Source organism: Sinohyriopsis cumingii, chromosome 1, assembly GCF_028554795.1.
Source record: "Sinohyriopsis cumingii isolate HCF-2022 chromosome 1, ASM2855479v2, whole genome shotgun sequence".
In the NCBI taxonomy this organism is placed as follows: Eukaryota; Metazoa; Mollusca; class Bivalvia; order Unionida; family Unionidae; genus Sinohyriopsis; species Sinohyriopsis cumingii.
Genome location: NC_142961.1, coordinates 192,053,697 through 192,077,825, shown reverse-complemented (window position 1 = coordinate 192,077,825; position 24,129 = coordinate 192,053,697). Strand labels below are relative to the sequence as shown.

The 24,129-nt window shown below is 35.4% G+C and overlaps 1 protein-coding gene across 1 annotated transcript; it reads right to left on the bottom strand.

Annotated features, from left to right (window-relative positions):
* Positions 1 to 6,148: 6,148 nt before the first annotated feature.
* LOC149808592 (neurocalcin homolog) lies at positions 6,149 to 19,981 on the bottom strand. The gene is made up of 3 exons (XM_089979709.1): positions 19,908 to 19,981; positions 14,737 to 15,141; positions 6,149 to 7,219 (listed from the first exon to the last, which is right to left on the bottom strand). Exons 2-3 carry the CDS (start codon positions 15,133 to 15,135, stop codon positions 6,989 to 6,991), a joined length of 630 nt encoding a protein of 209 aa, XP_089835835.1. The 5' UTR covers positions 15,136 to 15,141; positions 19,908 to 19,981; the 3' UTR covers positions 6,149 to 6,988.
* Between the last annotated feature and the right edge of the window lie 4,148 nt (positions 19,982 to 24,129).

Sequence of the window (24,129 nt, the reverse complement as noted above, 5' to 3'; positions counted from 1 at the left end):
GTTTGAGACTGCTCTCTTCCACTGTGCAGTACAGGTATGGAGCTATATTTTTCTTCAATAAAGATAATACCCCACCTAAATACGTGTCATGCTTTTTCTTCCCCTGGGATCAAATAATTTCCCATTCAGATATCGGCTGTTGTAATTCAACAGAACTAAGCTGTGGTGAGTTCACCACCTGATGCTTATACACAATCTTATATTAAAGTGGATATATGTCTTTTCTTGTGGCTATTCGCATTCTTAACTGGAACTATGACATAATTAACCCTCTTAAATAAACCATCATACCCCGCTGTAGGCTGTAAATTTCAAGCAGACTATGTCATTCGACACGCGTTCCTAAAGCTAACACCATCGATTCTCGGTTTGAAAAGAATTCACAACTTAATTATATCAACGAATTAATGGGTTTCTCTCCTTGTCTTAACTATGTGATTTTGCTAATTAGCAATTCACAGGCAGACAATTATAGACACAGAAAAATCAATTCTCAGCATAAATAATACAAATCATTTAAGACCGTTAATTTACTTCTCACAATTCGAATCAGAAGAAATGCATGAAATACCTACGATTTATGATTTCTATTACATACAAAACCACTAAATCCGTACTCATTCATATCAGTGAAATGTTGTATGACATTCTTACAATACATTAATCGTATAACACTCCAGTCCATGAATGCACGTTTTATTTTCTGAGCTAAAGGAAAATTACAACATGAATTTAAAACGAATAAATTCAACAAATAATTACAGTCTTACACCAGTGAACATACTGTATGCAACTGAGACAATACCTATGTGCCTTTCCGAGCACTCACTCGCTTGTCATCAGAGAATTCCCTCTATATCTTCTCTGGTTTCGGGTCTTTCAAATTTCCAGACTTCCTGTCCCTTGGACGGTTTTATTTTATGAGAAGAGTATTTTTTTTTTACTGATCTTGGAGACAGCTTCCCTTTTCGGCAAAAAAAGCTCTGACTAATATCGCGGGGGAGATTACTTTAAAACCTTAAATTAACCATAAACCTACATTGACTTTCCTGTTGGACCGCTATCGAACGGACTCTAATTAAAATTCAATTCATGCCCCCGTCTGAGTAGATTTCATCCCTCGCAGTCAACAGTTTATTACGAGTCTAGCCCAAGCGTCAAACTCAATGCTTCAAACTTAAATCGCTGCGGGGGGTTCGTGGGTTCGATCCCCGGCCGAGTCATACCAAACACTTGCAAAAATAGTATTAACAGCTGCCTCGCTTTGCACTCAGCATTAAGAGGTTAGTGTTAGGACTGGTCGGCCCGGTGTCAGGATAATGTGACTGGGTGGGATATCATGCTACATGTCTGCGGCATGATGCCCCAGTGCTAGACATCATTATAAACTGCCACACTGCAGACATCGTAGCGATATGACTGAACAATTGTTAAAGCTACGTTACAAATCCAAATCACACACACTTAATGGTTACTTGTCACGCTGACCATACCAAAATCAACCGCGAAATTATCTCAACAGAAATTTTAACCATTAAAAAGACAAACACTGATTTTAATGAATAACTGTTGCAAAATATTGGGCGGTAAATTCTCTACTTTTGTGAGATATCGGTTACGTTTCCATCGATACGGCATAGCTTAGATAAGTACGAATTCATGCGATACTCTCGGGCACTGAATTCATCCAAGATTTATATGCATTGACCTAGATACCTAACTATAATGATTCAGTTAGAGATCTGGTGTTAATAATCTTTTATGTGCTATGCCCAGGTGTGGAGATGGGTGAACTCTACTCCATTGTTGTTTTGATATTTATATGCAGCTAGTAAAGGTTACCCAATCACGTTCAACATTAGGTTTAAATTCATGTACTACTGATATGCAGATATGTCTTTCTTTAGTCCTAGTATAATCGCATAGTGTTAGTCGTTGTGCAAACATACCCATGTAAAAGATGTTCAACAAGTCTGATTTTGTCCCAGGCTTCCTTTAGAGTCAGATACCAACATATGTCCTTGAGACTAAGACTAAAAGATAAAATCATTCATCTGAATTCAAGAGAAAAGCAAGAACACAAGAAAAACACTAACTGATGTTCCAGGCTCAGATAAAGAATTCAATCGTACATGACGAATATATGTAGAAGCATAGAAGGAGTGTTATTCTTCACCTCCCAGGTGATGTGAGTATCGCATGCGGCCTAATCATCCTTGTTTCTGTAATCTGACAACATGGTGCCATGTGACATATTATCTATTTGCACACTGTCTTTCATATTACTATAGTACTTAGCAAATCCCACCTTAGATGCCCCAAAATGGCGTCTTAAGAATACTCCAGGATATCACATTCAACCGCATTAATAATAATCTATTCGATACAACACTATCAGTTGCTCAATCGCCACGCAAACACCACTCTCCTCTCAGTCAAGGTGAATAAACTGCAAAATTAACATGACCTTGATGGTCACTGGGAGCAAGGACGGGTTAAAGGCGTGGCAAAAGAAGCAGTTGCTCGAAAGATTTTTTTTTTTTTTTTTGGGGGGGGGGGAGGGAGGGCACGGCCTCCATTCACTTTAATCTGGGCTTGACAGAGTATTACTTGACCACAGTCAATAAGATAGGTTGTTGCATGGGTTGTGGAGCAGCTCCCACACTTCCAGTATTGCTTGTATATAAGGCTCTTTTTTGGGGTGGGGGTGGGCGGATGGATTATAATAATAATAATAATGATAATAATAATAATAATACTAATATACATTATTTATCCAGGGTGAATTTTATAGCTAAAAGCTAGATTACATCATGGCTTTGCAGATAAAAACAAATATACATGTATTCAGTAAAATATATACAAGGTCAACATTTACTTCATCAAATATTACAAATACAACATAAGTTATTACAAATTATACAGGGTTATCATACTGTTATCTGATTATATATATATATATATATATATATATATATATATATATATATATATATATATATATATATATATATATATATATATATATATATATATATATATATATATATATATAATCAGATAAAAAAATATATATATATATAAAATCAGATAAATATATATATATATATATATATATATATATATATATATATATATATATATATATATATATATATATATATATATTTATTTATTTATTTATTTATTTATATTGCTTATTTCCCTAGACGTCGCATCTTTGTATACTAACATACCGCTCAACGAAGGGATACAGGCGTGTAGAGAAGCAGAGGAAACAAGAACTGTAGACAATCCGCCCACTGACTTCCTAGTCCAGCTCCTGGAGCTTGTCCTAAAATTCAGTAACTCTGAATTTAATGAAGAAAACTACCTCTAAATCAATGGAATCATAATAGATACAAAGAGAGCCCCTTCGTATGCTAATATTTTTATGGGAAAACTGGAGGGTCAACTTTTAGTATCGGTTGAACTTACACATTACAAGTGGGTACGCTTTATCGATGATATGGAAATGAAGTGGCAACATGGAAGAGAAAGTCTGGATGAATATCAAAGGCAAACAACTTCCATCCTTCAAAACAATTCACGGCAATAGTCTCCAGTTCAAACCACGTTTTTCTGGACACAACAACCAAACTCGTAGAAAACAAACTCCATACAGATATCTGCTCGAAACCAACAGGCAAACACCAGTATCTACTCCCAACCAGCTGTCATCCAAAACACTGCATTAGGAACATCCCATATAGCCAGGCACTGATGATACGCAGAATTTGCTCCAACGATGAAACATTCCTGAAAATGTCCGAAGAGCTATCTAAACATTTAATTTACAGAGGCTACGACAAAGACCTGATTACGGAGGCAACACAAAGGACTAAACAAACAAACCGCGATGGAAAGAAGGAAAAGGTCGATAGGATACCATTTATCCTGACCTACCATCCACACAACCCCAAAGTAGATAAAATCATCGGGAAACACTGGCTCGTCGTGGAATCGTCGGACGTACTAAAGTTAATCCTTTCGAACAGACCTGTAGTAGTCTATCGGAGACCAAAAGAACCTCAAGGACATCCTAGTCAGGACGAAGCTTACGCCAATCACTAATCAAGACCTCCCTAGTTAATCTGGCCCCTGTGGCGATAAAAGGTGCAAAACCTGTCAACATATGATGGAGACCAAGACATTTTCAAGCACAGTGACTAGAGAAATATTAAACATACATGGTCCAAACAAAACGTGCAAAACAGAGAATGTCATTTATCTCATCACACGTAAGATCTGTAGCCTTAAGTATGTCGGAGAAACTAAAAGGCTACACAAAAGGATCAACCTTCATAGGTCTGACTGGATGACAAAGAAGCTGTACAGAAGCCGGATCGCAGAACACTTCTCCTTTCCTGGCCACACTTTCAGTGATATAACACTTATTGCTATTGCTCACAACCCCAACTGAAGTTCCAGAACCGGAAAGAAAAGGAATCTTACTAGATACGCCGCCTTAGAACATTGAAACCAAGTGGTTTAAACCAAGAAGACTAGAAAAGACAGCCATACACAAATAAAATGATCTTTTGCAGCCGACACATTTTCTTTTAAATAATTCTCTAAATTTGCTTAATAACCAATAACTGTGATATATCCGGGATATAATTTGCGCTTGCATAAATTTACATAAACAATTTATGTCGTTATGGCTCATCGATTTTTAGGTCAATAAAAACGTTATCCAGCATCCGCAACAAGTTGAAATAAACTAGTTGCAACATAATAAATTTAAAGGTTTAATTCCTGTAGAAACAGCCATGTAAAGTTTTGCAAACACAACAGTTTTTGTGTTTTATTTGTTTGTCTTGTCTATGTTTTTGTATTTAAAAAAGACTCATTAAGAGTCGAAAGCGAGCATGCTAGTCAGATACTAGTTTTTCACTGTTCGTTGTCAGTTTATTGCATATATATATATATATATATATATATATATATATATATATATATATATATATATATATATATATATATATATATATATATATATATATAATATTTAATGCTGTTCAGTGCGAAATTATTCATATCATCAATGATTTCCAGAAATTTCAAAGAACTGGATCTATTCTTGCTTTCAGAAGTTTCCTTAGGACGTAGGTATGACCTATAATATGTAATTACTAATAAAAACAAATTACGAGTTGTAAATCAAGGACATGCCTATTTCAGCTGACTTACAATGGAGTCGAAACAATTTAAAAGCTGCTTTGCAGCTCATATCTTTCAAATGGTTTCTCCCTTATTTATTAACTTTTGCCTATATTTGTCCTTATTTTTAAAATAATTACCGGCAATTTGTTTTTAGAGAACAACATTCATATTCATGTTTATACAACAATGTCTGTGAATAACAACTTTACTCTAGCAAAAATAATGATTCCAATTCATCACCAGGAATAGTTATCCAAACATGCAAAAGAAAATCATTCCCACATACGTACTGAAATCAATGATTTCAAAGTAATGCCTAATACAGTTAACCAGACAGTGAAAACAAATAATTCCCACTTACGTACTGAAATCAATACTTGATATACCAGAGTCGTGTTCGAATTAGAGGAAAAGACAGCTTAGTCAGGAAAACAACAGTTACCACACTGTCAAAAGCCAGAGTGCCACCAAATAAAATCATGCAGATAACAGAACACAACAATATTTCATCGATCACGGCGTACGTCTCTATATTAAGCGTAAATGAGCAGACGGAATAATCTTCAGTCTTGATGAACACTACTGTTGCAAATCTACCCTTCTCATGTACTTCTTTGGCTATGACAGCATAATCTTACAACGAACAAGTTCCCCACAAAGACCACATTCGAGGATTTGTTTCTGTCGCAACTTTTCATAATTGTATCTTAAGTTTCCATTGACCTATTGAGCCCTTTCTTCCTCATATAAATATTTGCTTCAATATTTCGTTGTTTTTCTTTGTCAATATAACAGTCCATTCTCATTTGCAAGCTTTGTTTTATGCTCACTACTGACGCGCGCGTTCATAGTATTAAAATAGTGTATATTAATGCGCAGTACTGGGGTTTCATTCATAAACTGAACAAGATGTAAAATATGAAAAGAAAACATAATAAATGTATTGTTTCGGTTGTATTATTCCTTTAATATGAAAGCACGATTAACATGCTTATTATTAAGTATATAATAAAAAGGTTATTGACTGATTGTTGAAAACGTTTGGGCCCTCGTTCATGTGGCGTAGGATGCCCTCGCAAGGTCGGGCATCCTTTGTCACATGCACTCGGGATCAGTATTTTTCAATGTGGGATGCATTTTACAGTTAAACTGTATCCTTAATTAATAGCGTCACCGCCATATACAGCAATGTGAGATGCGATATACATTTAAATTATGCTCTTATTGACATCACCGCCATATACAGCAAATAGAGATGCGATATACATTTAAAGTAAGTCCTTATTGATATCACCGCCATATACAGCAATGTGAGATGCGATATACATTTAAATTATGCTCTTACTGATATCACCGCCATATACAGCAATGTGAGATGCGATATACATTTAAATTATGCTCTTACTGACATCACCACCATATACAGCAATGTGAGATGCGATATACATTTAAATTATGTCCTTATTGATATCACCGCTATATACAGCAATGTGAGATGCAATATGCAGTTAAACTGTATCCATATTTATATCACCACCACCATGCAACAAAAGAAGCAAAATCAGCAATACATGCGCTGATTAAATTACATTAAATTTATTTAAAACAAGATGAAAGACAGAACGAAGTCATGGAATACTTGGGTAAAGAGTGACATGCTATTCAAAAGGGTTTTATCACTGCATTTTTCATATACAGAAATATAAATTCATGATTGGTAAGACTGAAAATAACTGGATACAAAATCCTTTCAGCAGTGTAATGCACATAAAGGGCTTTCTTTCTAACAACATTTAACAAAATTAGGTTCAGATGAAAAAGTTGTTATAATTTTAGAAGCGGATGCATCACACTGCAAGATGTCGGCAAGTACAGAGGTCTTCTGGCAGGCCTCAATGAACTCTTCCAAATCCAAGACGCCATCTTGATTTTTATCAGCATCCTCAAAGAAATTGTCCACGAGTAAAGCTGGGCTGACAAACGTGTATCTTTGGGAAAATAGCCTTAGAATCGCCTGTGGAAAATGAAAAAGATATTCAGGTATTTTCATTTACAGTGGAAAATTTACAAGGAAAATTGATTTCACTTTTAATTTTTTTTAATCCCGATTTACAAGATCATGTCGACTAAATGGCTTCATTTCCATGATAGTTGAAGATGGAACGTTTTTAACTATTATGTCTATTTCAAATTTATGAAACAGCATTTCACCACTGTGGTAAAATCGAAAATTTAACAATTGTTAATAGCATATTTTTTTTTTTCTTTTCGTTAGATACTGACAAGTATTGATACCGAAAGAGTGTTGAAGTACCGGAATGCATATATATGAAGCAGTGTCGGCAATGAACGAGAGTTGAATTATATGAATGAATAGATGTGAAGCAGTGTCGACACTGAACGAGTTTTGAATTACGTGAATGTATGGACATGAAGCAGTTTCAACTTACATGAATGTATAGATAAGAAGCAGTGTCGACACTGAACGAGTGTTGAATTACGTGAATGTATGGACATGAAGCAGTTTCAACTTACATGAATGTATAGATAAGAAGCAGTGTCGACACTGAACGAGTGTTGAATTACGTGAATGTATGGACATGAAGCAGTTTCAACTTACATGAATGTATAGATAAGAAGCAGTGTCGACACTGAACGAGTGTTGAATTACGTGAATGTATGGACATGAAGCAGTTTCAACTTACATGAATGTATAGATAAGAAGCAGTGTCGACACTGAACGAGTGTTGAATTACATGAATGTATAGCTACTAAATCGGAAAATCGTTGATACCAAATGAGTATTTAATTACACACATACACACACACACAAACACACACAGATATATATATATATATATATATATATATATATATATATATATATATATATATATATATATATATATATATATATATATATATATATATGAAACTTGTGATCGGAGACGTTTCAAGACATGCTTTTACTTTTAAGCTTTCTCAATGGAGAATCATTCATTTTGGATCGGAGACAACAAGCAGACCACAACATCGCTAGACATAGTCGGCTTGTCAAGATTTTATATACATTATTTTTCGATGCAAATGGACCAGTCGTCCAGGTACCTATGCCTGACGCTGATAATAGGTCTTTATGCCTCCAAATTCTTGTTAAAAGTTGTGGAACACTACTCAAACCACCAGTCCGCGCACCCCGTATTCGATGTTTCGATTTGCTCCATGACAACGCACCGGCGCACAAAATCCGCCGTCGCGACAAACTCGACAAAGAAGCACAACACTCAAAATTGGTTACATCCTCAACTCATCCCTGATTTATCTCTGATTGATTTTTTACTGAATCCCGTTATCTAAAGTTTGCGGTGGGGCAGACGATTTAAATGCCATCATGCGGGTACAAGTGCAGTTAGGCAGTGTATGAACCTGTACCCGAATACATAATGCACTTCATTAAGTGGATAGGCAGTCTGAGAAATTGGGGACTGGTGCACGGGAAAAACTTTGATGGGTACTAACGTACTGCTCAGCAATAAATAACTTCGTTATACAGCGCGTTAATATTCAGAACGTTTTTAATACCTCTCGTAGTTCGTGTCAAATGCAAATCAAGCTATTTTAGGATAAATATTTACATTTATGTGTTGTAGTACCAGGGGTATCACGTCGTTAAGTCTTTACTAAGTTACACGTATTGTAAAGAATGTATAAATTATATCAATGATATGCAGACTGTGGCTGATTCTAATGCTGGAACGCGCACCGTCTCAGATTCCGCTTAACGCGATACATCTTGCTTATCGTCACCTGGATGGCTATATTAGCGACTGCAACATTCTAGGTATGTCGACAGACCAAAGTCTAGTCAATAAAAATGGTATATACTTTTAGATATTTGCAAGATGATAAATTTACGAATTTTTAATGGAATATGAAGTGCTACTGAATTTGCTTTTATGAAGGGCAAAGGTACAATGTTAGTGGATTATGTTACTGGCCTTGATTCCTGTCGTATGAGTACCGAATATTTTTTTCTAACTACTTTCGTCTATATTTTTCTATTGATAACATTTATGTATGTAGTTCGCAAGTGTCTACGGCAGATGAAACGAAAAGGCGTAGCAGATATATTTGGAACAGTTATAAATGCGTATCAAATTTGAATAGTGATAAATGCGAGGAATTTGTATCAAATTTTAATTGTGAAAATCTGAAATATAAGACAGATAATATAATTATCAGCGCTAAATAGTACTAATATATGTGAAAAGGTGATACATGATGTAGTCACATAATTAAAGGCTGTCACTAACATGGAAACACATCCTTTCTTTAAAAAACAAAAACAAACCCAAACAATTTTACTGATATGTTTCAAGTAAATTAAGTAAACCGTCGTTCTATAGTTATCAGGATGTAGAAACTGGAAAGGAATTTCAGGAAAAGAATAATTTCTAAATATTATAGACATGTCCCGGGGAGGGGATAGACATGCTGTGCTCAAATCTTAATAAAATTTCAAGAAAGTGCCGTCAAATCTAGAAAACAATACCTTGACAAGCAGAATGGTAAGATGTTAAAAGCCCGAAATAAAAAAGTTAAAGATTACTGGAAAAAGCCACAGGCATGTACTTGAGGCAAACACCTTACAATTTCTGCATCTGAATTTCCAAACATTTTTACTTCAATAAATCATCCTGCGGATCTTTTGTTCGTTTCAAACGATGAAGAAATCGAAACTTAAAATGAGTACATAGACGAAGATATGGATTTTTTGGGATGAACTTAAACATTAAAAAGTAACCATGAAACGTCTAAGGCCATTATGCTGTTAAAACCTCGGAATTGTGCTGGTCCAGAAAAAAAATATTGAATTATTTATAACATAAGGTTCAACAGAATTGCCTTTTTATACAGATTTTATTAAATGTTATATTTGATACTGGTTATTTTCCACAGCTACGGTCCGAAGGTTATATCATACAAATAGGGCCCTGTTAGTGACGTTAAAAACTACAGACGAATCAGTTTACTTAGTGTAGTAAGGGATATGTTACCCGTGTTTTAATAAAATACTCATTGAGATTGCAAAGTAAAATGCTAATTATATCAAGGCTCAAGCTTGATTCTGGTCATTTACACATACTGTTAATAATATACTTACACTTCAAGGATTAATTACAAATCTAATTTATTCAGGCAAAGATGTGTGTAGTGCCTTTATTGATTATAAATGACATTGAATCATTTGCAAGTGAAATGTTATTGTTCCAGCTTGCTGAAGTTAGCATTAGCGATAATATATTCAACTGAATGAAATCCATGCACACTGATATGGGTCGTAAAGCGGTATCATATGAAATTAGAATGTCGTTCTTGTGTAATCCTGTTTATGACGAGTTTGATTTTATTGTTATTTTTGTTGTTGTGGATTTAACGCACACGATAAGCTATACATGGCGGCTAGTATAACCGGTGGAGGAAGAACCATGGAAAATTCGCAAGAACCACCGACCTACGGGAAGCTTTCTCACATACCCACAATGGCCGAACCCGAGACTCGAACCCACGCTTAGAGAGGTGAGATGCTTGAGCGGTAAAGGCTATTTCTTCGACCACTTAGACACCCGGTGCTCCGAATTTCATTTCATAATATATTGTCAGCGTTATATCAAATAACACACAGACACACACACACACACACACACACACAAACACGCACATTACGTGTTTAGGCTCGAATAAACAGTAACACAAGAAAGAGTGAAAACAACAAGCTTTGAAATATATAATGATTTATTTCCCTGGAAAAAATACTGAAAAAATGAAGAAAAAAAAACTTGAGGTTTCAAGAATCAAATCCAAAAATAATCCAAGAATACTCCACGAATAAAATTGTATAAGTCCTAATAATAAAATGTTCTTATGAATTCAGGTTCGAGTCCCGACGAAGAATCTAAGATGGAAGGCGATGACGTATGCTGTATCCTGTACAATGTTGTTGTTTACATTTCCTTGTAGAATCTCAAGTAATCCGATGCTTGAAATCCGAATAAAATTTGTAAGAACTGTCTTTGTTCAAGTATTTAGTATGAGCACAAAAATATTTCCGGAGAAACGAATTAATCCTTTTGAATTTAAATAATCGAAGAAAAATTAACATACAACTCAAAGGCTGGCTACAACAGAAGGAAACGACTTGATATCAAGCGCTTTTAAGCCCAGGGTGTGTGTTTTTTTCCTCTAAAACGATGGTTTAAAACTTGAATTTTACGCCCCAGATAAGGGTCACGTGATCATGTTTACATATATAAAAAATAATCACTATCTCCTGTATGTCCTTGATAAGAACCAATCATTTTACTCCAAGAATAAAAGTTGTTTACTTCACTAAAAAACTATTTACATGTAAAGGATCACGTATTCAGTACAGCATCGATCTCACTCTTATTAGTCCCACAATAAAAATAAATAAAAAAAGAACTTGTTTACGTGGCTTTTACTAATTTTGAATTATGGTCGGAACCAGGTCAGCCTTATGTGTTTACTAAAATGAACAGTCAAGGTCAAACTTTTTCTTGAAAAAGTATGAGTTCCTAGTAAACAGAACTGAATTATTTTGACATATAATGAAATTTACAAAAAATGAAAAGATTTTAAAACTTACAAACAATTAAATCAGATTAAATCAAACATACATAACAATACCTACCTACATACATACAGACATAGTACCAACTCACTAAATTCCCAAACTTCAAAGAATTAGCAAATTGTTATTTTAAGCAGTTCTGTATCATATAACATTTTTAATTAGTAGTTATTAATTTACAAGAACCTTCAGGATTATGTAACAAGGTCTGACCTAACAGGCTGTCAGGATGAACCAATGCCAGACCTAGCATGTTATCATAATGAACCAAGGCATGGCCTAACATGAAATCAGGATGAATCAATGCCGAAACTAACGTGTTGTCATCTAGGCTACAATACAGTCAAATCCAGTTTATATCTTGGAAAATGAAATTTTTGTAAGGCAAATTTATCAAATTTTACTTTTATTTTGTGTTTTTTTTTGTTTTTGTTCTTTATTCTTCAAATAATGCTGTCTACTGACGTCGACTTCATATCACTGTTTATGCTGTTATGTAGCCAAATAACAACTTGAAGAAAAAAAATTCAGTGCATAGCCTGATATAGCTAACCAGAATATGTTATATATGATCTGAGATGAGAAAGTAAATTGTACCTTTAAAATTTAACTTTTTACCTGCGTAATCGATAATAGAGCTATTCTTTGTGCCCTCAGTTGGCACGATGTCATGATAACGTGTGTTCTAGCGCAAGCTAAATTCATTGCTTTTGTGTAATAATGAAGTTTCTAATCTTAGTGAGAATTATGAATTGTTTACGTTGTCATTTTTCTTTTTCTTTTTTTTTTTTCTTCTTCTGAGAAATCGGTCATGGAATTGAGGTCAATGATAAACATGATTACATTGTTCTGGAGTGAATTTCTGCAATACTGAGGCTTTTTGGAATTGTTATCGACGCTTGATTTGTCATTGGAATTGTTATCGACGCTTGATTTGTCAATCGATGTTAATACAAGGAAGCAAACAGTATGTCCAGTTTTGTTTCTAATCCGTCTCTAAATTATACTGTACAGTTTTGGAACCTTACTGATCGAAACATCAGTTTACTCAGTAAAACGTCACACAGACCATTCTAATAGCCGTCTTATTACTGGTTATCACAGCTCATTCGGCTAAACATATGCACGCAAAGCCATAGGATTGGAGTCAGAATCTCCTCCCTAATATAGTTTTCATTCTCGGCGGAGTGGAGAGGGAGCATTTCAGTTATATTTATCAAGTATTATTATATACGTTGAAACGTTTTTTTTTCTTCTTCCTCATACAGTACATCTCCTTGCATGTAAAGGGTAATTAAATACTAAATCTTGGTATATGTAATTTGGTTTGTATGCATTATTGATACAGCTCAATCAATGATTTTTGCAGTAGGGGTACCGATCAATAACCAGTCGAATATTTAGATGTACGGCATCTTTTCTTGTTTATTAGATTTATTTGCTTAATTTTAATTTAAAAAATACCTCAGTTAAACAGTAAATAATATATAGAATATGTGTTAGTTATTTAAAAACAAAGAGTATTTAATAAATGCATGATAGACGATCTTTTAGCCTGCCTGTTTACTAGACAACCGGGCTATTTTCGTTATTAACAATGAAACTATTACGTCATCACCAAATCCACTTATGTAAATTGAAATAGTAATAACTTGAAAATGTATCGCTCGAACGTAATCAGCAAGAATTCATTTAACTCTCAACAGATAATTTTGCAAGAATAGAGACTTTTATATTTACCTAAATCGGTGTGCTACTAAGTAGGCGGATCTCTCTTTGCTATGGCGATTCGTCAATTCGGGCTTTGAGTTTTTTTATTCTGATGATGTCATTTTTATTGCTTTATTGCTTTAATATATAGGGCAATTTTGAATGGTAATAATAGTGATGTAACCCTTGATGATGCATCTTTGGTTTTAGCCCGTTTTTTTCTTCTTTCTTTTTCTCTTTCTTTCAAATATATCAGTTAAGGTGACCTTCTTGGTTCGCATATTCGTAGAAGCAAATTAAAAGCTAAAATATCTATCCGCTCTTTTACTCGTTATGTAATAGTATGGCTTTCACTATTTACCTAAATTACATTAAAGTGTTACCGCAGTTTATTGCTAATGATACTTGAACTGTGAAGGAAAGTAATGGCTAAGGTTACATAATTCATAATTTAAAACCGATGAGATTTGTTCATCATGTATCTATCATGTATTTTAGCATTAATTAAGCCCATTAGAGAGCCAGAATATTTCATATTTCATAGGTATTTGACAAGTTTAAGTAGTAATAGCTCTTTTCAGCAACGAACCTTTGCAATTCTGCCACCAAAGTTAGGATCCGAATAATTAGTTACCGAGACAGCTCTGGTGGCCTAGTGGTTAGACCGTCAGCCTCTAATGCGGGAGGTCGCGGGTTCAAACCCGGGCCGCGTCACACCAAAGACTTAATAAAAATGATACTAGCAGCTGCCTCGCTTGGCGCTCGGCATTAACAGGTTAGTGTTAGGACTGGTCGTCCTGGTGTCAGAATAATGTGACTGGGTGGGACATGGTGCTACATGTCTGCGGCATGACGCCGATTGCTAGACATCACTATAAACTGCAACACTGCATACATCGTAGCGATATGACTGAGAAACCGTTAATGCTACGTTAAAAATTCAAATTACACACACACACACACACACACACACACACACACACGCATACACGAGTTACTGACTATGTTAAGTTGTGCATGAAAAACTAATGGTCACCATCCTTCACGCAAACGCTTTGGCAATGAAGCCCCCAAACTCGTACTCCATTGATTGCGCTTGTTGATAAATCTTTCATGCTATTACTAATTTTTTTCTTCTTCTCTTCATATCTGTTCAAAATAATACTTACACTTATTACGCCTGTCATCTCTTCTCTGCTGATTTTCCCGTTCCCATCAACATCATAGACGCGAAATGCCCAACTTAGTTTCTTTCTGATGTCATTGCACCCTGACACGTACAGTCCGACCAAGAACTCTTTAAAGTCAACACGTCCATCCCGATTGACGTCAAAAGAGCGAAACACATGCTGGGAATAAGTTCTTGTATCTCCGCGGAAGATCTGAGAAAACACTCTGTGAAAATCGTCCATAGTCAGCACCGAACAGCCGGGCATTAGATAAGATCGGAAGGATTCATACCATTCCTGAATTTCTCCATCTGTCACCTTAATATCTCCGATCTGGTGGCTGAGTTCCAATATTGTCTTGGGTTTGAGTCTCTTCATCCCCGAAGAACACGAGCCCATCTCTTGCTGAAGAGTTAAAGGCGTGAATTATAATAATAGAAAGTTATGTCTTCCCGCAGTTACACCAGCGTTCCTTTTTGAAGAAACGTGCTTATATTAATGTATGTACTATTTTCCTGCATTTATGGTGTAGTTTTGCCTATATCTAGGTCGGGTAAGCTGTAAAAAGGTCCAAACTGCTCTTTTGCGGACTGATAGACCAGCCGTGACTGGTTTTAGCTCCTTGTTTTAATCCATCTATTTAGTCTTCCGGCATCACAATGACGACAAATCAGCTTTAGTTCTCCCCTTGAATTTCTTTGTTGCTTTAACTCACCTTAATTACGTATTCATAACTGCCCACCTAGCTATACATCTACCACAAAGCGAGAAAAGCTTATATGGGTATAAACGGTTTTCGGCTATTTCATCCATATCGATTACAATGGACCGTGCTTTCGATAGTTTGTACAAAGCAACACTTAATTTCAGAGCAGGGTACAAGGTCAAAACCAGTCATTACTGGTATTGTAAACGTATTCTGTATAATTTCTCTTGCATCTATTCTCAACATAATTTTTTTTAATCCTTTAAAAATCACTCTTATATCGACCAAAAAGTCGAGGATACTATGTGTATTGAAACAGGTTTATTGTTTCTTATTTTGTTTGCTATGGGAAAAATGTAGCATTAAAATAAAATTCACACTAAACAATCTATTTCTTCTCATGGTGATCACATAATCATACACATTGAATGTGACTGAGAATGGGATGTAGTGAATACAAAGAACGAGAAAATTTGGTCGTTTAATATAATACACAAATTCATTATTGAATAGGAATGGTAAATTTCACGTTATATTTTTGGTTTTCGCCTTGGTTGGTTCTCCGACAGGGAAATAATTTTGATCGGAACGGAAAGTGTTTGCGTGAAATATAATGTTTTTGTAGTATCATATTTCGCTCAAGATGAGACCATAAAATATGTTGAAGTTTCACCAAAGGTAACAAATGGATTTAACAATATACAACACCGATCAATAAACATGACACCAGTTGAAGGAAGCAAAGTGAAAAAAAACGAGTTAACTACTCTTGATAAAATTATTCACAAACCCGCCTTATTTACTTTTTTTTCTCTTCTAAAATGTCACTTAGAGAAACGTGCTGACTTGTAAATGGAAATCTACATGTACATCAATGGTAAACTTCATTCATCTTTGGTTGAGGGCTCCAGGTTGTAATATAAATATCCTTAGGGCATAAATGACACAGCCAACAAGAATGAGTATTTAACAACCCCCCCCCCCCCCCCAACAAAACAAAAAACAACGTATGTGAACATTTTTCTCTAGGAAGGGTTACATTTTAACCTTGCATGAAAAAGAATGAGGCCTTATTTATCTAACGGATACAGTGTTCTAAATACGTAAATACGCATGTTCCTTGGAATAAAACTGACCCATTTTAAAACTCATTTCAGTCTAGCATCTGTGTTTGTAATACTGAATGATATCTGTACTCGGAGAGTGTAAAATTACTAGCGGTACAGATAACTGGGGTGTTCTAATTTGCAAAAAGATTATATCCTTTTCTGCACTACGCTCAGACTTAATTCTTACTTTTTGCAAGTAATTTCCATACAATACAAAACTCTATATTAAGAACCTGCAAACCGGCTTCAGTTTCAAACAAGCTTGTAATGTCAACAACTTATCACTCTATATACTCGCCTATACGTCGAGTTCCGTCTGCAAATTTCACAGAGCCAGACCTGATGTCTCATAAAGTGCAGATTGGTCCGTCCAGTTTGTTAGAACTAATCAATACCAAAAAAATATATAATTTTTTTAAAACAAAAATAAACCCAGATCTCAGGAGCATTATGCGACGGCAGATCAGAATCTATATTTTTTTGCAGTCAGACTGTAAGCGAGTTAAGACGGTACTAAATGCTGCTTTCAACCCTTGAGATTTGGTTCTCACATACTGCTTTGTGGCCCCAAAGTAACTGGAAATATCGTGGTAATGGCGTGTTGGTTGATAATGTGACCAAGGAGCATTACGGCCAGTAAACCTGCATGAACATATGACCTATATAACAAGATGAGTGTTAGTACTTTGAAACAACTACCTACTCTGGTTAGCCTACATGTGTATATACGGTTTGAATACTACACCATTAGGAAGAAATGAAACGTCAAAGGTCATACAAATGTGCATATATTCTATATTTCGGTCTATATAGATTTGAAAGATGGTAGATTTCAATTTGCACGAACCAGTTCTAGTAATATGAAATTGAATAGGATAACTGAATCGGTGTGCGTGTGACCTCAAGGAGGAGTGGATAACTGTGTCAATCTGAAACGCACTGTAAGTTCGTCCACGAAACTTGAAACTTAAATCTCAGTATTATTTTGCCGTGTAATAGTTACAGTTCCCTGTATATCACAAATTAATCGACATTTATCAACAGTTGTTACATTTTATAATAACTTGTCTACTGTAAGCTGATATTGGATTATGTAAATATCACAGCAGCCGAAGCCATTCTTATAATACCATGTTTAATATTGTTCACTTTGTACTTTTCCCCTTTCTAGTTTAATCGAGTATAACAAGTTCCGAGGGGTGCTGAAATGTCTGTAAACAAAGATATCTTAATCGCATTCAAAATATTGTATGGGATAGTTCTGCTTGAAGTAGAATCTATTTATAACTTCGATTCTTCTTTTATCGCAAAAGTTTGACCTAACTGAGCATAAAGCTGTGCCACCAATTACTGTGCTTTTACAATAGTTAATGAATTTGAACCTGGAATACGCCAAATTGCAATTAGCGTCATTCGCTATTAAAATGTATCCCTCAGCATTACAGCTAGTTGACGCACGTGTTAAGTTAGGTAGTTTGTGGTTGTTTATAATTATATGGGACTGTATTACTGCCCTTTGCTATTCAATAGCACGAACATTTTGTGATTTGGAATTGCTGTTATGGGTGAAATACGTGTCTCAAGCCATCTCTGTGCTAAAATGTAGTACATATCCTTTCGTGGTCGGTGATTGTATTACATGGTTGAGAGGCATGCCATTATTAAATTAAATGTAAACCACATATTTGATTCATACAAGTTTCGCAAGTCGATTCAACATTATGATCGTAAGATATCGATGCTGAATACTATATCATATACCAGTTCTAGCGCAAATAAAACAAAAATTCTCTCGTTGAAATTATATGACGTACAGTAAACACGAGTGTTTAAGTGTATGAATAATTCTTCTTGCGTGAAAGGAAATATTTGTTTTCAATAGATGACCAAGATTCAACTCAAAGGACTAAGTTACTTCTCCATTTTAGAACTAAATGCTAACTGTACAAAGGAAGTCCAATAATATCAGGCGTACTTTCCAACGTTTAGCCATGTATGCCTGCCGTTCTTTCCGTTTCGTTTGAAGAATTTCAGCGCACCAGTCTACCCGACTGGAGGAAAATTATTTGCCCTATATGCCGTGGATTTATGATTTTCTGACAAATTGTTTCTATAACTGGGTATTTTTTGTCCCTTATAAAAGTATTAAAATTTGATCTCTTCACGCATGTGCTGGTCCACACGAAAAGCGCAGGATAATTATGTGATAAAAACCATTTTGTCGACCGCTCCGGTGGCATAAGAAGTTAGAGCGTCCGCCTCTGATGAAGGAAGTCGCGGGTTGGAACCCAGGCCGAGTCATACCAGAGACTTATAAAACTGGTACAGCAGCTGCCTTGCTAGACGCACAGCGTTAAGAGGTTAGTGTTAGGACTGGTCGACTTGGTGTCAGAATAATGTGACTGGGTGGGACATGATGCTACATGTCTGCGGCATGAAGCCCCAGTGCTAGGCATCACTATAAACTGACATACTGCAAACATCGTAGCGATACGACTGAAATTTTTTTAAAACTACGTTAAAATGCAAATCACACAACACAACAACAACAACACACACACACACACACACACACACACACCATTTTGTCGAAGTTAAAATGATATATCGTCGCATGGCCACAACAATCATTCAATTCGTAAACAAAAGTCACGCGCCTCAATATGAAGGTCCAAAACAGAGGACCTAAACGTGCGTCAAGATGAAGGTCCAATACAGCGGACCTAAACGTGCCTCAAGATGAAGGTCCAATACAGAGGACCTAAACGTGCCTCAAGATGAAGGTCCAATACAGCGGACCTAAACGTGCCTCAAGATGAAGGTCCAATACCGAGGACCTAAACGTGCCTCAAGATGAAGGTCCAATACAGAGGACCTAAACGTGCCTCAAGATGAACTGACGATACAGAGTTGACTTATCAGGAACAGTGAGTGTATCAGACAGAATTAGGGGTACACAGTTTGGCACCCATCTATGCTGTCATAAGGAAAGGGGTGGGGGTGGTCCCCAGTGTGTGCACGTGCGAGCCCTTTCGCATTATAGTGTCAGTTTGTCAAAACATGTATTCGAGGTCCATGTGATAAAGACGAATTTTGAAAGATAACAATTGTTCAAGCTTAGAAATATAACAAATATACAACAATGGAAATATTTTAAAAAACATTAGATAATTGAAGTAAGCCGGTTGTGCATTATATTAATTAATTCATCCTCTTTCTCGTTAATGGAATTACACTTCACGGTGACAAATCATTACAAATTTGAAAAACAGAATACTTAAGTAATGGTTTACTCAATTAACGTACGTGTCATTATATTCAAGTAAGATATAACTTTTGCTATCTTAATAACTTACCCCAAACCTGGAAAATCAGACGGATGTAGGATCAGGCCAAGTCAAGTTTCCACAATTATGAAAGATGCTAGGGTAAATAAATGCCACGTACAGCTCGCATTATATATATTGGTCCCCATTTATTACAGAAAAAAGTCACGTGACTATCTTCATCATTCTTTGGCTGGATATATATTTAAATATTCATTAACACACCTGACTTGAACTGAAGATCAACCATACAGTAAGGAAAAGTTTTATCCTGTAAGGTACCAAAATTAATGTCAAGGTCATCTTTTGAGCATTTACAGACTGCGAATAAAACTGCTGCCAATTATGACGTATATACTTTTCAGATATGTTGTTAAATGTCATGCATGCATCGAACTATTAGTTAAGGCATATGAATGGGAAAGAAAGAATGAATGAAATAAGGCTCATTTTTAGATCAAAAAGGTCACAAATGTGTCATTATTTTAAACCCATTTTTAATCTTTTATTTATTTTATCTAGTGCGGATCTTATGATTTTTTAAAATTAAACTTTTCTTAAGGCTTTTTAAATTCCGTTTCACTCAAATTGATATTAAAAACACAAAAGTTCAGTTGCTACTTCTTGTCTTCTCCCCATGATAAAAGTTTAGTGTTGCGAAAAAAAAAATGTGCTGAATTTAAAGACCAATTGTAGTTTAGGGCAGGATACAAAATATATACTTATTTTAGTACTTTTTTTCAATTTGAACACCCCTACAGATCATCTTTAAACATCAAATACACAACTCTTTTACTTAAATCAATTCCCCCATGAGTAAATAGAAACAAAATCTATGTAGGACATTTCTTTACTAGATACATTGAGGCCTCCATCATATTTAACTTACTAGAATGTGTGTGTGTGTGTGTGTGTGTGATTTGGGATTTTAACTTAACAATTTACAATCATATCGTTACGATGTCTGTAATGAGGCAGTTTATAGTGATGTCTAGAACCCGGGCATCATGACGCAGGAATGTAGCATGATGTCCCACCCAGTCACATTATCCTGACTACAGGCCGACCAGTCCTAACACTAACCTCTTGATGCTGACAGCCAAGCGAGGAAGCTTTTTGTGTAATTTGTTTAAGTTTTTGGTATGACTCGGCCGGGTTTCGAATACGCGACCTCCTGCATCCGAGGCACTAGGCCACCGGAGCGGTCTAATTTATTAGAAAAGATTCCGAACAGACTTTTTGTACAATAGATCATAATTACATAAAGAATAAGGAAAAAATTGAAGGCTGTCTCTTTCCTAGTCGAATCTTGCAGGTGCTCTGGCCTTTAGTGTCCTGAAAGGTATAGGTTATAAAACATATTCTGAAATATACAGGTCACCAGTTTCTATTTACGAATTCTGAACACGATTTAGTCCGAGTTTCATTTGTAGGGTTTGCTTGTCATCACACAGCAAACAATAAATCACGTGCAATTTTACACGTTACCCATACCAACTAAAACCGTGATTTTTGTTGAGGTGAAGCACCGTGTGGTGAGGCCATTATATGAGATGAGGTGGATACATCTACCTGTATTAAGGATAAGAAAGAACTTTATTTGCCTTTAGCCGATTTGCCATCAGCAAGTGTATATATATATATATATATATATATATATATATATATATATATATATATATATATATATATATATATATATATATAATGAAAAACAAACCTATCGAAATTACAAACATTCAATGAATACGAAAGATATTCACTTATATATATATATATATATATATATATTTCATAATATGCTTGTTGAGTCACGTGCGTGAGCTACAATATAAACTCGGTCGGGAGAAGACGCAAGTTGTGTCATCAGTATATAAACTGTATTCAATATGCTTTACTTAATAGTACCATAAACACATTATATTTGAATTATGACATAATGATGCATGTATTCAATAATGAAAAGGAGAATGTAACTGTAAGTAGTATTCGTCATATTATTACGTTTAATTAGTGCTCAATGAATATAATTTCCCAATTTATAACCTCAGTAGTTCTAGTGGAATTGAATAATTTGATAAATTTCAACATACTCGGACTTCCGCCAAAGTAAGAGTATATATATCTTCTTTTGTAGCTGCGCATAACACTGACATTTTAAAACAAAGTGATACCTATCTTCCAGCACATTGAAATAATTGCAAATTCTTTGACATAGTGTCGTGCTATGCAGGGGCGCCAGCAGCATTATTTTCAGGGTTGAGGTGTGGTTTGGGGTATGTATGCATCTATTGGTCAGCTATTAAGTTTTACGTAATTTTATGCCAAACATGTTTACATGTAAAATGGGGGTTGGGGCAAGTTACTATATATGAATACTCCTTATTGCCAATTTGTTTGGACAAATTTCTATATAATGTAACTCTTGAAGATTCACTGATTCTTGTTTGTCAATTTGGGATAAATCGATCAGATTACCGATAAGAAAACTTTAATGTTCCCAACAGCTTGATTTATCCACACTCCACCCAGGTCCAGACTATTTAATAAATTTCGGACTAACGATGCCCGATTTTTCTTTCCAGGATGGCTTTCTGTGTCATTAATCATTTGGTTATATATCACATATATATGTTCTTTTATCTGAGGAGATAAACTTAGTCCAGTATTTCAAAATACGGTAATATCTATTGGTGTGTAACAAGAGATATTTTCACTAACATCTTGTTAATTGTTACCCCCCAAATGCTAGTATTTTTCATCCACTAATACATTATTTCTGAAACAATGTAAAAAGAAAAACACACACTGAAGCAAGAAAATCTTTATACCTACCTGCCTCTGTGTCAAGTTTACAAATTGTGCACACAAAAAGCAAAAATAAAAAATAAAAATAAGAAAATAAATAAAATAAAAATAAAGATATTATAAATGCCTAAAATAATCGCTGGGAAAATAGATCATTACTTTCTGCTACGAAATTAAACTTAGTGAATAGGTAATTGGGTCTACCCACGTAAGGGTCTCACCAAATCGTGCGTACCTCATCAACAAAGCAAGAAATTCATTGTTTTTGTGAGCAGAGGTAAAGCGCACAAGTTCACGTGATACATTGTTGGCCGTATGATGTTAAGCCGAACCCGAAAATGTAACTAGGTCTAAATCGTGTTTAGAATTGGTAAGCAGAAATTGATGACGTACACCAGTGCTGTCCAACCTTTTTGACACCATGGGCCACTGAAAAATGGTTTTCTTGAAGCCGAGGGCCGCAGCAGAAAACTGAAAAACAACGACTATATAGCTGATTGAGCTCTGGCGGGCCATTTGCCGCCGGTTGGACAGCACTGACGTACACATTCTGAATGTTTTGTTATCCATACCTGTAAAAACAGCGTAGGCCAGAGAACCTGCACGCGTCAACCAGCAGGAGAGAAATTACGAACTTCAAATTTTCGTTATCCCCCATATAAGTGTGATATATGGTGCAAACTTTTAGAATTCTCGTCAGTCAATTAAGACCGAGGCCTAAATGCATCTATTAAACCAAGACAATGATCTATGCTCTATTCCCATGCTTTATTTTCTAACTTAAAAGTTTTGCTTTGAAATTATTCAGCTTTATATCTTGTCCTAGAATATAGCTTGTCTTTAAATTCTGCCCATATCTGCCAATGCTAAATTTTCAAAATGATTATGGAGAAGTAAGAGTTAACTCTTTGATAGCCATGGAAGACTGTTATTTTAACAAATCACGAGATCGTCACTTGAAAAAAATCCCCATCAAATGCAACAAACAACATTAAAATTGGATTGAAAATGCTGACATATCTGTGATTCTATTAACATCACAAACGAGCATCATTTCTTTCATTCTTTTTTTTTTCTTAACCATTACATTATAGCATGATACATTCGCAAAATTTATCAGCACGTAAAACGAGTATATCTGCCCTAATGGGTGGTGGTTTTGTCCGCACTCAATAAATGCACAAAATATGACCTTGACATTGGCTTCATACGTGTGTCGCGTGTGTAGCATTGTTACGAAATCAGAAGATAACCTATGCTTGGAGTATGGAGACGATATTCGCCACAGACACGCGAGAGAGAGAGAGAGAGAGAGAGAGAGAGAGAGAGAGTCATAGTTAGCCTTGCTTGATGAGCTTTTACATAACACTTATTTAGAGAGATGCACGCGTATGGAAATATAAACACAACACGACAACTACTAACACACGTTAGAATGAGTTGC